We start from the raw sequence: 14,063 nt of genomic DNA on the forward strand, positions 1-14,063 counted from the left end.
GACTAAACGAGAATACGTGATGCCAAATTCAACTATTTCAGAATCCATTGCGACATATTAGACCGCGAATAAATTACAAACATACTAAAATATGAGACCATGTATTGATAAGCAATGAATTACAAGAATAAATTATGGGAAGCTTAACTAACAGAAGGGTTAGAAAAAAGGGCAAATAAATCAAGCCAACCTAAAACATTCCGTAATGAGCAACAGGAAGTACACTTTGAATAAAGGCTAGAATAATAGAACTCTGACGCACGTACTTATCGTTAATGACACTATTTTTTTTCCGTCTGATTTCATTCAACTGTAGAATTACGAATGTATCGGATCAAAACGACATGTTACACTCGTAGAATTTCCAGCCGATTCGCATAACAGATGGAAATCCAGTCTGGGAAGGTTGTCGACCAGTGAATTTGATTCACCTGAAAAGTAGTTAGATAAGCATGACTGTGCTATTTAATACCTCAACTTGTGCGGGATGGGCCAGTCAAAGCAATTTGGCGGGGAGGGGGAGGTAGGAGTAAGCAGGCAGTGAGTTTTAAGTACTGCGCCACTGGAAATTTACTAACTATGGTGGACCTGTGAACACACAGTCAGCAGGTATTTAATAAGGTGGTATAGTATGGTCAAGACGATATGAAGGACGGTGGAGTTACGTAATAGCGGTGTAACGTAGGGGTTAGGATCGCGCTGCTTCGGACGCGCCGCTTACGCAACTGCATCGTGCTTCCTAGCGTTTTGAGCCGACTATAAACGGACGAATTTCAATGGGAATTTCATCTGTATTTTTATTATTTTTGTCCTGTGCTGATGTCCCAATTAAGAAGGTCATTTCTGCTTGAGCTAACAACTTACAAACAAAGGCACTAACAAAAGTGAGAGGTGGTAGCGCTAGAACTTTCGTTCAACACTGCATGGGTATACTATACTTCCCGGTGGGTCCCGCTTCGCTTACCCACCAAATAAGATTTCTAGAAAAATGCGATTTGGCTAGTCCATACTGCATTAGCAGTATATTTCGCAGTTCTGCATATGCGCAGTTCTATTTTTAATGAAAGTGAACACATAAAAATCAAAACTAAGAACTTAAAAAAGAACAAATTGTAACATACGGCGAATATATGATGAAGCACAAGCAATATGTTTGAGCTGTGTTGTTTGTTTGAGCTGTTGTGAGTGGGCCTTACCTACAGGCCAAGGAATGTTTATCCTCAGATACTTTATCAAATACCGCACTTTCAAGTACATATTAATGATAGTCTTCTTCAAACGCTTAGCTCTCTCACGTTTTAAAACACGAGGGTATGAAATTCGTCCTTAGAGGAGTTTAGTCATTAAATTTAAAAAAGTATAAGACAATCCAATCGATAAAAAGCATATGGAGGAATTTTCTAGAATTTTAATGTCGTTTCAATCTACATTTAGATAATTGCGTCGCTCACAAATAAGGTCAAATTAAATAGAATGGAAGAGTGCTTTTCTGCAGAAAACAGGCCAGATGGTTACATAAACTACAAATGCAATAGTAGGTGAGGAAAGAAATGTAAGAAGGAAATATTAAAAAAAAAAACTCGGTACACTCACCTCGCCCGCTGCTTGATAGGCCAGGATGGGATCAAGAATTGGTCGCGGTATTTCGTGTACGTCCCATATTAAAGCTTGAGCGTCATCCGCTAGAAGAATACTTAAGCATAAGTGAATACAGTATATAATTATAATGAACTTACCAGCTGTGCAGATATGGGTACTCGAATGCGGCGCCCACGAGATGCCATTTACTGGAGCTCGATGATTTGATAGTCTTGCTACAGGATGGCACGGTATTCGCATGTCCAAAATGATAACCTAGAAAATTTCACGAGTAGGAAATAAAAACTAGTATCTCTTATCCAAGTAATGACCAGTCGATGTGACTATGACCACTCGGACCACTGCCAGTGGTATAGTCGAATGTTTTATAGAGCTTATCCAACTGAGATAAAGAGCATTTAGAACAAGTACACTCTTGAGTATTACGTAGAAAGAATATTTTGCTGACTATTAATTCTGTACAGCTCGACAAGGATAGAATAGAGAATAGATTGTGCTAATAACACTACTTTTAAGCAAACTAGTATGAAGAAGCATTACATGCTTAGAAAATATATCAAATTATAATCGAAAGATTATATAAAAATATCGAGAAGTTTGGAAGTTATATGTACAAGTTACTCGACTATAGAAATCCCTTAATCCTCTGTTGTATAAAAGGCAGGATACAAATATGTCCGACAGAAGTCGGGCTTGTAGACCTCACACTACTTGTATTTTATATGAATTAAAATTGTAGGACCAGAACGCCATCTTTTTCACCAGCGTAATTGTGAATTTATATCGATGAGGCCTCAACGCGCTCCAAAGAGTGGGAAAAATTCAGTAAATTGATATCTTCTAAAATGGTTATCATACTCGTTACCAGCAAATGCAAACAACCCAGAACATGGACAGTTCCGTTGAGCCAAAGAGGAGAAAAAATAAGTACTCAACAAATCGACAAAACCGATATTCCGGAATGATGACCACGCTCGTAACCAATGTATGAGCAGTACCGAACCGAACGAACATCAAAGTGCTGCGAATTAAGGGAGGGAAACAATGACTAACCTCATTGCTTTCGCAAGCGAATGTTGCAATATAATTATTGTCATTTCGATTCCATGCTAATCTTAGTAACGGGGTCCGCTGCGGATCTTCATAAATGATAGTTGAATGCTCCAAATGTCGGAGATCAAATAAGCGAACACTACCATCAGCTCCTGAAATGTAAATATTTGCTTAAAAAATAAGAAAATTGTAACCAGTGATATTGCGTAAGCCCATCGTCGTACAGATGTTCAGACGAAAACAGCGCTAGATGATCAGCTTTTTTTCTATAACTCCTACCAGAAATCTGCTCAACAACCCGAACATATAAGAAATCTATGCCAATATGCTCCGAAGAATTACTATTGAGTCAGCCTACATCCGTATAACATCAGAAATCCACAAAAATTGGGAATCTGATTTCTCTAACGTTCCATGACAGTTACAAAATTTTTCTGGTCTAGCAATGTCTGTTTTGCTTGGTATTCATTAGTCATAAAAAAACAATCTATTCAATGCAATAAAACGGAACAGGAAAGTTCCCTATGTTTTGATAACCGCTTCTAAGCTCTTATAATCTCCAGTGAAAACAAATCGAAGAAAAGCGAGCATATTTTGAGAACATCATTTTCAAACAATTTTTTTCAGACATTGGATATCAAAGAATAAGAGAAAAATGAAAGTAAAACCAGTAATGTTTTGCAAAAACAAGACCTCTACATTTTTTTGTGATAAAGAAGTGGTTTCGAAACTTTCTAAAGCAATAAAAGATGTAGTAACAGAGATTCAACTTACCAACGCTTGCAAACATATCTCGGCTTCCCCTACTAAACGAAATATCGAAGACCTCTTTGTCGTGCGCAATAAGTTGGGTGCGTACTGTGCCATCAACCGTGGCACGAGTTGAACCGATCGCTTGACCTGTCTGGAAATATCAAACTTTTACGCTGAGAAAGCAAAGAAACATATTAAAAAGAACAGAAACCTCAAGCTGCCACACTGTGCACGTAGTGTCAATGCTGCTTGTGCCAATAAGATTGAGGTCCAATTCATTCCAATCAAAAGACGTCAACGGAGCACAATATTCCGCCGTTCGATTAGTGTTTAGAAGAGCTTCAATCTTTGCATTGTTATCCGCACCCAACTAAACTAATACCATTGAGAAGAAATCAGAGGCCGTAGTGAGAACGAGTACAGTATGAAGCAGAAGCGAACTATATCTGTACGCACCCGCCATAGCCTCAAGTAATCGCCGCTTGTAGCTATTAAATCAGGATATGTTCCTTTCGAATCTGGTATCCACATCAACTTTGTCGCAGGATAAGGGTGATCAAAAGTATTTCTTAATACAAGTTCTCCAGCAACATCGTCTAGTTGTACAATAGAAACCTAAAATGATAACATATGAACGAAAAACCGCTTTATAAATAGACAACGGCAATCTTCGTACCTTGTTGCTATACTCCTCAATAAAACTACTGACTGCTAACCGAAACCTCCGCTGAGGATCTGTTGCACAACTCCAAGCACTCGAATACAGATTGTACGGTGCATCGTATCCGTAAATCTCCTGCACAAGGATAATTTCACGTCGATGAACAAAGATAATTTTATGTCGTTAAACTAGCAGGGGAGAATACAATGAGTACATCCAATTATAATGGAGATGGAGTCTCGATTTGGCCCAGTAACAGAGAAATCTTACTTTGCGTTTGTCTTCTTCCCGTGGTGCAGACGACATATTGATGTCCTGATTAGATGGTCCTGCTGCGTCCATTGGCTTAAACATTGGCAATTTTGTACAAAGTGTAACACGCAAATCTACGAAAACTTTTACGTCATAAACGTCAGTCTGCATCAACTGAGGGGTAGGCTGTTGCGGCGTCAGATATGTTGGTTGCTGTGGTTGAGGAGGTACTCCATAACTACCCATTATCACATTCATGGCTGAAGTACCTGCGAAAGCTGTAATCGAAGAACAAATCGACGGTATAAACATCAATCGGAAGTGAGCGAAAACACAATAAAACACTTCAAACGTTGTGATCCAGGAGCACAACAAAATGAATAATGGATGGTACAATGTAAAGTAATCGTACTTTGTGGGATCACGTGCATATTATTGTGATGCATTGTGTATCCTTGAGCCTGATGTGAGTGTTCCATTCCTAACGGATTTGAAATCTAAAGATCTACACCTTGACAACTTGGTAAAAAAAAAGGCATTCTTGTCGGCTAACACTTAAATCTCGACGTGAATGTATGCAAGAAAAAAAGAAGATAGAAACTCTACGTAAGCAAAACAAAATGAAACGATAAGAATTAAATAAGACCCACATAGCTTTGAATACTCACCTTCTCCAAGAACATAATGTAACGAAAATACTACGTTAAAAAAATCATATAATCATTCACCTGAAGCTCTTTTGGTGGTACAAAGCGCAAAACTCCGCTAGCACTTTGCATTTGAAATTTTTTAGAAAAGATCCATGCTAACCATTCGAAGATGTACTCTTAATTAGTGAGCTCGAATTATACTACGTTATCTAGAACTGATGAAATTGTTAAAACGATGAAAAAAGTATTCTGCGGGTGAAAAATCGAAACACCCTCTGACAATCACACATACAGAATATAAATTTTTAAGAGGCAGTAGAACATAGCGACAACAAGCACAAATGAGATACATGATGTGAGAGTGAATGTTCACTACTAAAAAACAAAATGTAACAAATAACCGGGTTCACTCCTCACGCAAGTGACGGTGAGGGAAACGAAACCTAAAGATCTAATTTTAAAAGTTAACTAGGTACATATCTTTGATATGAGGTCTTAGACAAACGCTGCCGAGATCGGCGGAATGAACAAGAGAAAATTTACAATGACCCATAAAGAAGGGGGAAATTCATTCTTAAACTCTTAAAATCTCGAGCGATTTGTTAAAACAAATACATATCCAGTTATTGTGTGCTGGGCCCCAGTGAACTTGGTTGACCTAAATAAAAATGATGAGGTAATGAATAAGTTAATTTTGTGCAAATATTTTGTTAAACCGATAAGGAGCTCGGTACGAGATGGACAAAGGAGGCATGCCAAAGAAGAGCATCAATAATGTAAAACGAAGAAAACAGAGGTTTGTAGAATATCTCCTTTATTCATTAAAACCGCTCTGATTTAGGACAATAAACAACAACAGAAAAGATGGCCAGGTTCAAATAAAATTGAGAAGAGAACAGTTACTGTTAGCTAATTATTGCAACCACTTATTGCCTTACCTCTCCTCCAGCTGAATAGGCTAAAATGGGATCCTCAACAGGACGAGGCATATTCTGTAGATCCCAGATGAGGGCTTGAGCGTCATCACCTGAAAGATTGGATCATCATCAGAATTCCCATAAAGCAAAAAGGCGCGCTAACACAGTAGGTTCATTGTAACCGTCATGAGAGTATTCCGTTTAATTTGTTCGAAAGCTCTGATGAGAAATTGAATGTAGATGGCAATGAAAGAGATAAGCGGCTGCTTAGACTCAAACTACTTCTTCACAGTACCCCACCCAACCAGGAAGGGTACGATTTCTAAGAAATTTCCGCTAACTTTCACCTCCCCAAAAATGCTATCTAGCGTCAAGGTAGTGGAGAAGGATCATTATATCAATTGTGAAGTGAAAACGATCAAATAAATGCAAGATCAGCACCAAATTTATCAATTATCAACTATCCGCAAAACTATTAATTAAATTATTAAATTATAATCACTGTCTTCAGGGAGTTCTCAACGCACACCTTTGGTAACACCCACTGGAGGGTCACCTAGAACAAACACTCTGAACACATGCTGTCCTTTCACTGCTTTTAAATCAAAGAAATCCTTCATCGCACAACTAAACAAATCGGAATAAAGAAAATAATTGTGATGGAACTGACTTGCTGTGCAAATGTGGTGTGCACTGTGTGGAGCCCAAGCCAGTCCGTTCACGGCACCGTTATGATTTTTTAGTCGGGCAAGTGGACTGCACGGCATTCGAATGTCAATGATAATAACCTGTAGCATATTAAGTTAATTCGAAGAGAGAAACACGTAGAAATGATACCTCAGTTGAATCTTGAGCGAAAGTGGCAAGATGGTAGTGCTCTTGTTTGTTCCATGCAACCCGCATAAGTGGTAGCTTCAAGGGATCCTCGTAAACGATTGTTGAGTGCTCCAAATGTCGCAAATCGAACATCCGTGCACTACCGTCAGCACCTATTTATGAAACACTTAAGAATTCAAGAACATATCTTTACAGTAAATTTCGCTATTGAATATGAAGTTCTGTGCAGGAAATGGTGAAAATGAGCGAATATATCGCAGGTATTAAGCAATCTTTTGGCAGATTTGAACACACGAAAAAAGTGAGACACAAAAGGATCTAACACGATCTTAAACAGCAGAAAAGGAGTTATAATTAAAACAACTATACAACAAAAACTAATGCTGAGTCTGTGTTTTTATGTTCCTTTTTTATAAACCGGGTCAGAAATCTTTAATTGCAAAGTATGTGAAGACTAAAATTTCACCATAGAAAAGCAAATTTCTAGTTGTAATAAACAAAACAAATAAACGATGTTTCGTCTTTAGTATAACTTTTCAAATACCTATCATCATGATGGTACTCAGATGTTCTGCAATGTGTTTGGAAACTCTTCGCCCCACCGCCCTCTCTCTCCAAAAAAATTTATGACAGTAATAAGAAGCAGTGTGCGTTTTTTTAAAACCGATCTTGGTGTTTCTGGTGCTGTAAAATCTTATAGACTTCCTAATAATTCCGTTCACATGTTCCTTTACAGACTGATATAAAATCACAATTGAGGTCCGAATGAACACTCACCTACAGTGGCGAAATTATCCTTTCCGTTAAAAATGCGACTGAAAGCAATGTCGTGAACAGGCTTGTCGTGAGCAATGAGCTGAGTTTTAACGCTAAATGTGATTGGTCTTATTAGACCAACGGCCTGTTGAGCCTGAAAAAATCCCATGCTACGCCAATAAAAAATAAGGCTGAAAAATTATGAACCTCAACATCATAAATTGTGCAAGTGGTATCTATACTTGACGTTCCAATCAATCGTGGGTCTACTTCGTTCCAGTCAAAATTTGTGAGAGGGGCGGTGAATTGAGAAGACTTGTTCTGAAGATGTAATAACCAGAATCAGAATACTATCAAAGCAAGAAGGTGAAATGCTTACGCTACTTAAAACAGCTTCTTCAGTGACTAGATTATTCGGATGGATTCGCCACAATCGCAGGAAATCAGCGCTTGTAGCTAACAAATCTGGATACTTGTTTTCCTGTAGCAAAATCAACATTACTCTTCGTACAAGTGAAAAAAGGAGAAAGGCAATAAAAACGTACAAGATCGGGTATGAAACCTATCTGATTTGCCGGGAATTCGTGAATAAAACTTCCTTTTTCCACAAGTGAGCCGAGAGTTTCGTCCAATTCAATTAACGTCACCTTAATTTTAAAAGTAAATGCGAGAAAGTAGAGAGGGAGAGAGGGCTGAGGCGCTCATTGATAGTACATTGATAGTGACAACAATTGATGTGATCTACCATGTATAATGGCTGTACCTAACATACATGGTAGATCATAGGACCTGGTTTCTGCTGCACGAAGAAATTGGAGCAAAGTAATCGCATCAAAAGATTAGCTTCTCCAGGTGATAGGTGATGCAGTCGGCATCGATGTTTTGCTGTCATAGCTGTTGTTACCGCAAGCAGTTCACCTTTATGTGTGTACAAGAAAAAGATATAGACGTTAAGTTTGGTCACCTAATAATCATCAAAGTGATAATTGAAAGCAAAAGTAACTTTTACTTATTTTGTATTTTGTCTACATTACTCTATTCATTACTTTATATGTATTACCATACATCAAAATTGTACTAAAGAAGAAAAATTATATACAAAATCGGATGTACTATAAAACCCAGATGGACTTTACAAGATTCTTAAAATATGAAAGTCAGGAAAACAACTAGGAAAGCTAATCTTTACTTTTTGTATTTCTGCATCCACACCAAAAGCGAACCGGCAACTCGCGAAGGCAAATTTTTGCAACTGTGGGAGAATCCCATCGATATTCTCCTGCAGAGATGGATATACTTACGTGGTGATATTGATAAGGATATTTATCCTAAGCTACGATCCATCTAAGTTGGTACGTGCTCGAGCAACATATACAAATTAAAAATTCACGACTATCCACAATTTCTCACGGAAAATGCAATAAACTAAAAGACGGAATAGAGGACCCCAAACCAGCAGTTGCCGCAGCACTTATCTCTTCTTTCGCGACTTAACAGAAATTTATTGGGCCTTTTCAGACATCTTTCAAGTAAGATTCCCATGGCACCCCAATGATTAGGGATCTCCGTCAAAATGTAATAGTAGATGTATGGTTACGATGGTATATAAGCCAATTCCATTTCCGGAAATCCCCAGAAAAACCGTTTTCTCCACGGTCTGATGGTAGGATATCTATTAAATATTATATTATTGGCAGAAAAAAGAAGTCTACAAATCAAGTGACATAATTGTTTTCAATCTTCAAAGGGTCCACAAACTTTCCTAGACGCGGACAGCGTTTGATCTGAACAGCTTTGCGATCTTGACAGGCATAAAGCAAAAGAAAATTGCTACTTTGAGGGATTTCGACTACACCACTTTGAGTTTAATGTCGAGAGAGCTTTCAGTAAAAGGAGCGCAAAAGGAGCCTGCATGGGTGGAGCCGCTTGTTATCTTCTCCGTGAATTTAGGGGTGACTTATGCACAAAGCCTCGACAAATGCATGTGGAGAAATGAGGAGCGCGTGAAATTTAAGGAATGAAGAAACCTGCATCGAATCGAACATGAATTCCTGAGCAGTTAAAAATGGTAACTCTCCGCAAGCTAAGTACGTAAAAAAAGAACGTACTACGTGCCTACCAATTAGAGTGTTGCCACACCAAGACTTGCCCTAGAGAAATTATCTTTGGAGAATCGTATCCATTGAAAAAAAATAACCAATAAACAGAGCAGAGACCTAACAGCGACAAAGATACAGAGAACGCGTAAACATCGCCCAAAAAAATGTTGAAAATAATTATGAAGTCCAGTATGATGCCGAACAAAAGTCCTAGAAGTAATAAAAACACGTTTAACGGTCATTTCTGTTCATATAGGAACCCTCTCTACACCAATGAAGTCACGAACTACAAGAACAACTTCCTCGGTGTGACGTGTGTCTATAGCACGAAGTCACATGCAAGCTCTTTTGTTCCTCAGTTTTTAAACGATTTTTGGTTCTCTTTCGTATAAAATTGCATGGATAGGATTACATGGTCATGGCAAAGTTCTTTTTCTTAAGTTTTATCGTTTACTTTCCACGACGCCTCTAAGAATTTAGTCTGTAAAAAGGATTTCTGCAACATTGTGTTTTCGCATAATTGTGCATGATTAGCATCCATCGCAGTCGTAGTTGTAATAAAATGATTTTCCGCTGGTTCAAAAGTTTTTCTCGCTACGGGGGTGTCTCCTTAAAGATTTTAGTTCCTAAAAATGAGATTTCTGCTCCACCATTTAGTGTTATTGTGCATGATTAACGTTCTCCGTACTTTTAGTCGAAACAATCTACGAAGAGCGCTAATCATGCACAATTATACCAACAAATTAGGTCCAAATCAAATCCTACCAACTGAAATCTCAAAGACGTCCTTAGAACGAAACAAAAGATGGAAGTAACGAGAGAAGATAGTGCTAAAACCATGGTCCTAAGTATGCAGAAATACAAAGAAAGAAAATGCTACAAAAAAGGAAAAAGCGCTCCATGTAGCTTACATGGTTACATGGACACTCGTGCTACCACCCAAATGTCGCATGAATAGGAGTAGTGTGCCACTGATCGCCTCTACCGACGTTACACTTCACATCGACATAAGAACGACGCCGGCAGCAATTAGAACTGAAGATTGCATAGAAAACTTTTGAGAGCAACACTTCACAAGATATCAGACAGATTACAAGACAGAACAACAGACGTTCTAGCAGGTTTTGCTAGTGTTTTAAGTAAAACGCTTTGCAACATGATCCTGAAGCTATCAAAGCAAACAGCAATATTTCCTTTGAAATCTTAACGAGCTAAATCTGATCTACAGCCAAAGAACATCAACTCTGCCATCTCATAATTATCAGATATTTTTGAAAAAAAGATCACTTATGTGATGGATTACCTCCTTAACAATTATTTTCGTAACCAATCTAATCTTACTTTCAAGCAAAGGAAATATAATTCTATACAATAATGCAAATAATAGCCCAACTGTTTTGAAAGAAGCAGATGAAAATGAATTCGAAAATAATTGTTTAGACAGCACTGACAGCACACTATACACATGGCCATATTTGTGTCGAACAATTCGATAAAACAGTTCAGACTAAGTCCACCGCCAATCGCTCCACCTTTGCACGGGGACTTTTTCATGGCCCAAATCTCAGAATTTCTAATATTTCTAATCAAATTCTAAGGACTCCACAAACTTTATCCAAACATTCCTAATCTCAGTAGTTTCCTTTACCAACCAATCTCCTTCATTTTTTTTTTGTTTTTTGACACTATTACTACATTGGGGAACACGCTGCTGAAGAATAAACATATAAGATTACTTCCAAAAGAATAATACTAGAACGAAAGGAGTGCAATTCCAAAAAACTCAGTGAATTACAAAGATCCCTGGTGAATTAAATTGATGGGGGAAATCTCAATGAAATGATAAAATAGCTTTGAATGAAAACAGGTCAAATCATTAGAATCTTACATTGTTGCCTTGTTCACGCTCCACAATACTCCCAACAGCCAGTCGAAATCTTCTGTCGTTCTTATTAGCCCATGCAGCAGCAAACAGAGGTCTTGGGCCAGAATATCTGATAGTAACAACAACGTAGCAAAATTTAAAAGATACACAAAGAAAAGTGTTGCAATCCAGAAGAAAATGTTGCAGAGCTGTGCCTTCATCTACTAAAAATCAATAACAAATAATGAATATCTGCTTGACGTAATAATAAATACTGTGCCGAGGCTGAGAGATAGCAGAAAATTCTTCAATTCCTTCAAATAATAAAAAAGAGACAAATGGAAAATACACAACTACAAACCTCAAAACTAATATGAAAGTAACTAGCAGAGCAGGTGTCAAGGTTAAAGTTTTGAGAAAAAAAAAGGCTAACCTATAGATCTCGCTTCTCCTGTTATCTCGCTGAGGGACAGGATTTTGCTGTGGAGCGGAAAGATTGCCAATTTGAGATTGAGATGATTGTGCTTGACTTACTGACGGTCCTAAATATGTATAAATTAAGAAAAACAGTGTTGAAACTAATACAACAAAATGATGAGTACCTGTTTGGCTTAACGGTGGAACCGGAAGTGGTGGCCCAGGAGTCTGACTATTTTCCTTTACTGTAGCCGAGGACGGATCACGTGGCTGACCGTTCACGACTGCTACAGTAGACATTCTAAAGAAGTCAGATATAACTTGAGTTTTAATGGTAACGCACTAACTAATTAAGAATAGGTTTACAGTAACATGAAAAGTAGGCGACAGAAATGTATTTAGTTCGGTTCGAAGAAACAACAACAAAATAAGATACCGTTAAAAAACACAAAATGTCTTTAATCGATATTCGCAGCAGTCCCGCTAACTAACTCTCCGAAAAGTTTAAATCATGTGATGACTAATATCTTCGTCACCAAAACCCCACACGCCATAAAAGATAAGGTGAACTATGGAAAGCTATAGATAAAAACAGTTGCCACAAAACAAAATCTGAGAAGCATACAAACTAGGTTGGAAAAGGTCTTGCAAATATAAGTTTTCTAAAAAGCATTCGAAACATAACAAAACGCACGTGGAAATCAGAACTTCACATTAGCTTTACGAAACAAGGGTAGATTTTAAAAATAAATGGACAATGTGACCGCAACGACTACAACAGCAACCAGCGGTCGGATCTACATATATGATACTTCACATTTGGCTAAGGAAGGAAAGCAACACTTCTCTAAGGATGTAAGACAGAAAAAAAGCAACACTAATAAGTAAAACGTAATGAAAATAACGGAATCATAATTGTGTCGCATTGGTGGCACCAATCAATATGCAAATGTGTAAACTAGCACCGAGAATGTGCAAGGACAACCAAGGGGTCAACCAATACCGGGCGTATTATTTGTGCCACCACTGTTGCGGTGTAGCGAGAATTTGAATCAGAGCAAGAGACGCGACACCAGCCGGGGTTTGATTGAATTCCTTAACCACATATGTTCCTTTGTTGTTGTAGGATTAATAAGTATTTGCCCTGTTCTGTAGTTCTATGCGTGGTCTGCTTCCTAATGGCACTTCCCCTCAAAGGAATTTTCAAATTATAGCCGAGAACTTAAAATACATACTTTATTTACCGTAATTGAGGTGATGTGTTCAGTTACTTGCTTGAGGGCGCTCTGATCCATTTGAGACTATGTCTCAGGCATTACCTGATCAGCTTTCAGGTTTTTTCTCGACTATATTATTGTGCTATCAAGCATTCCTCGCTAACCTCCAACAGCACCTGAAAGCATCTTGAAACTGAGGTGGTTCGGAAACCTTAGGGAAAACGTAAAGTTCGGGTTCTAGGTGATGAAAACGAGCGTGGCCCCACTCAATTCTCTCTAGTTGCCTTACAACTTACAAGTCGCCGTGGAAACCGCTTTAGTTCCTACGAGCTGCGCTACGGTGTGGCCTACTACGTTTTTCCTGGAGTTTTCGTACCACGTAAATTTACACTATATATATATATATATATATATTTTAGATATATATATATATATATATATATATATATATATATATATATATATACTGCCTTCAAGCGATTTGATATGGATGCTGAGGTTGCTTGTGAGATTTTTGCTGTCCATGGAAGACATCGCATGAAAGATCTAACAGGAATGGGAAGGAATTGGACAAACATGAAATAATGAAAAAGGACAAAACCAACAAGAGGCGTCGAAAAAATACTGATCAGTGGGAAGAAGAACACTGTAGAGTGTGCTGGTTACCGTTTCGCGGCAGTTTTTTTTTTATTTTAGTTCAAGAAGCCGAAAGCAATTCTCCTCAATCAGTGACAATTAGTTGACCTGTGTTCTCAGTTTTCAAGTTCAAAATTCCCAATATTTAAGTGTGAAGGCAAATGGCCTTCGGTATTTGGTATTTTATAGCATTGTTTCTATTCCGTACATTACACCAATTTCACCTTCAACGGCCTTATCGCCTCGATTAAATCAGAAAAAAAAACACGTGGTGTCGGAAGTGCTCTGCCCTTCCAATGCTATATATCACTCCGGTGAGGTCCTCAGGTTTCCCAAGGGCCGCCCTTATGAT

The 14,063-nt window shown here is 38.1% G+C and overlaps 2 protein-coding genes across 3 annotated transcripts; both read right to left on the bottom strand.

Annotated features, from left to right (window-relative positions):
- Window positions 1-347: 347 nt before the first annotated feature.
- Window positions 348-5,097, bottom strand: RB195_012878 (uncharacterized protein; the record flags this gene model as incomplete). 2 transcript variants are annotated; one of them, XM_013449044.2, is made up of 12 exons in its annotated part: window positions 348-431; window positions 1,594-1,682; window positions 1,737-1,854; window positions 2,653-2,804; window positions 3,427-3,556; window positions 3,617-3,775; window positions 3,862-4,020; window positions 4,082-4,201; window positions 4,337-4,411; window positions 4,469-4,587; window positions 4,731-4,815; window positions 5,047-5,097. In XM_013449044.2, the coding sequence occupies 12 exons, from the start codon at window positions 5,095-5,097 to the stop codon at window positions 348-350; spliced, it is 1,341 nt and encodes a 446-aa protein (XP_013304498.2). The 2 variants fall into 2 exon arrangements, with proteins under 2 accessions (XP_013304498.2, XP_064058332.1); XM_064202451.1 differs by having other exon boundaries at window positions 4,469-4,596.
- Window positions 5,098-5,542: 445 nt separating this feature from the next.
- On the bottom strand, window positions 5,543-12,158 carry RB195_012879 (uncharacterized protein; the record flags this gene model as incomplete). Its single annotated transcript, XM_064202452.1, has 11 exons — window positions 5,543-5,626; window positions 5,907-5,995; window positions 6,556-6,673; window positions 6,723-6,874; window positions 7,500-7,632; window positions 7,686-7,799; window positions 7,858-7,959; window positions 8,024-8,125; window positions 11,466-11,571; window positions 11,875-11,983; window positions 12,044-12,158. The coding sequence occupies 11 exons, from the start codon at window positions 12,156-12,158 to the stop codon at window positions 5,543-5,545; spliced, it is 1,224 nt and encodes a 407-aa protein (XP_064058333.1).
- Between the last annotated feature and the right edge of the window lie 1,905 nt (window positions 12,159-14,063).

The sequence above is a fragment of the Necator americanus genome, chromosome V, assembly GCF_031761385.1.
Source record: "Necator americanus strain Aroian chromosome V, whole genome shotgun sequence".
In the NCBI taxonomy this organism is placed as follows: Eukaryota; Metazoa; Nematoda; class Chromadorea; order Rhabditida; family Ancylostomatidae; genus Necator; species Necator americanus.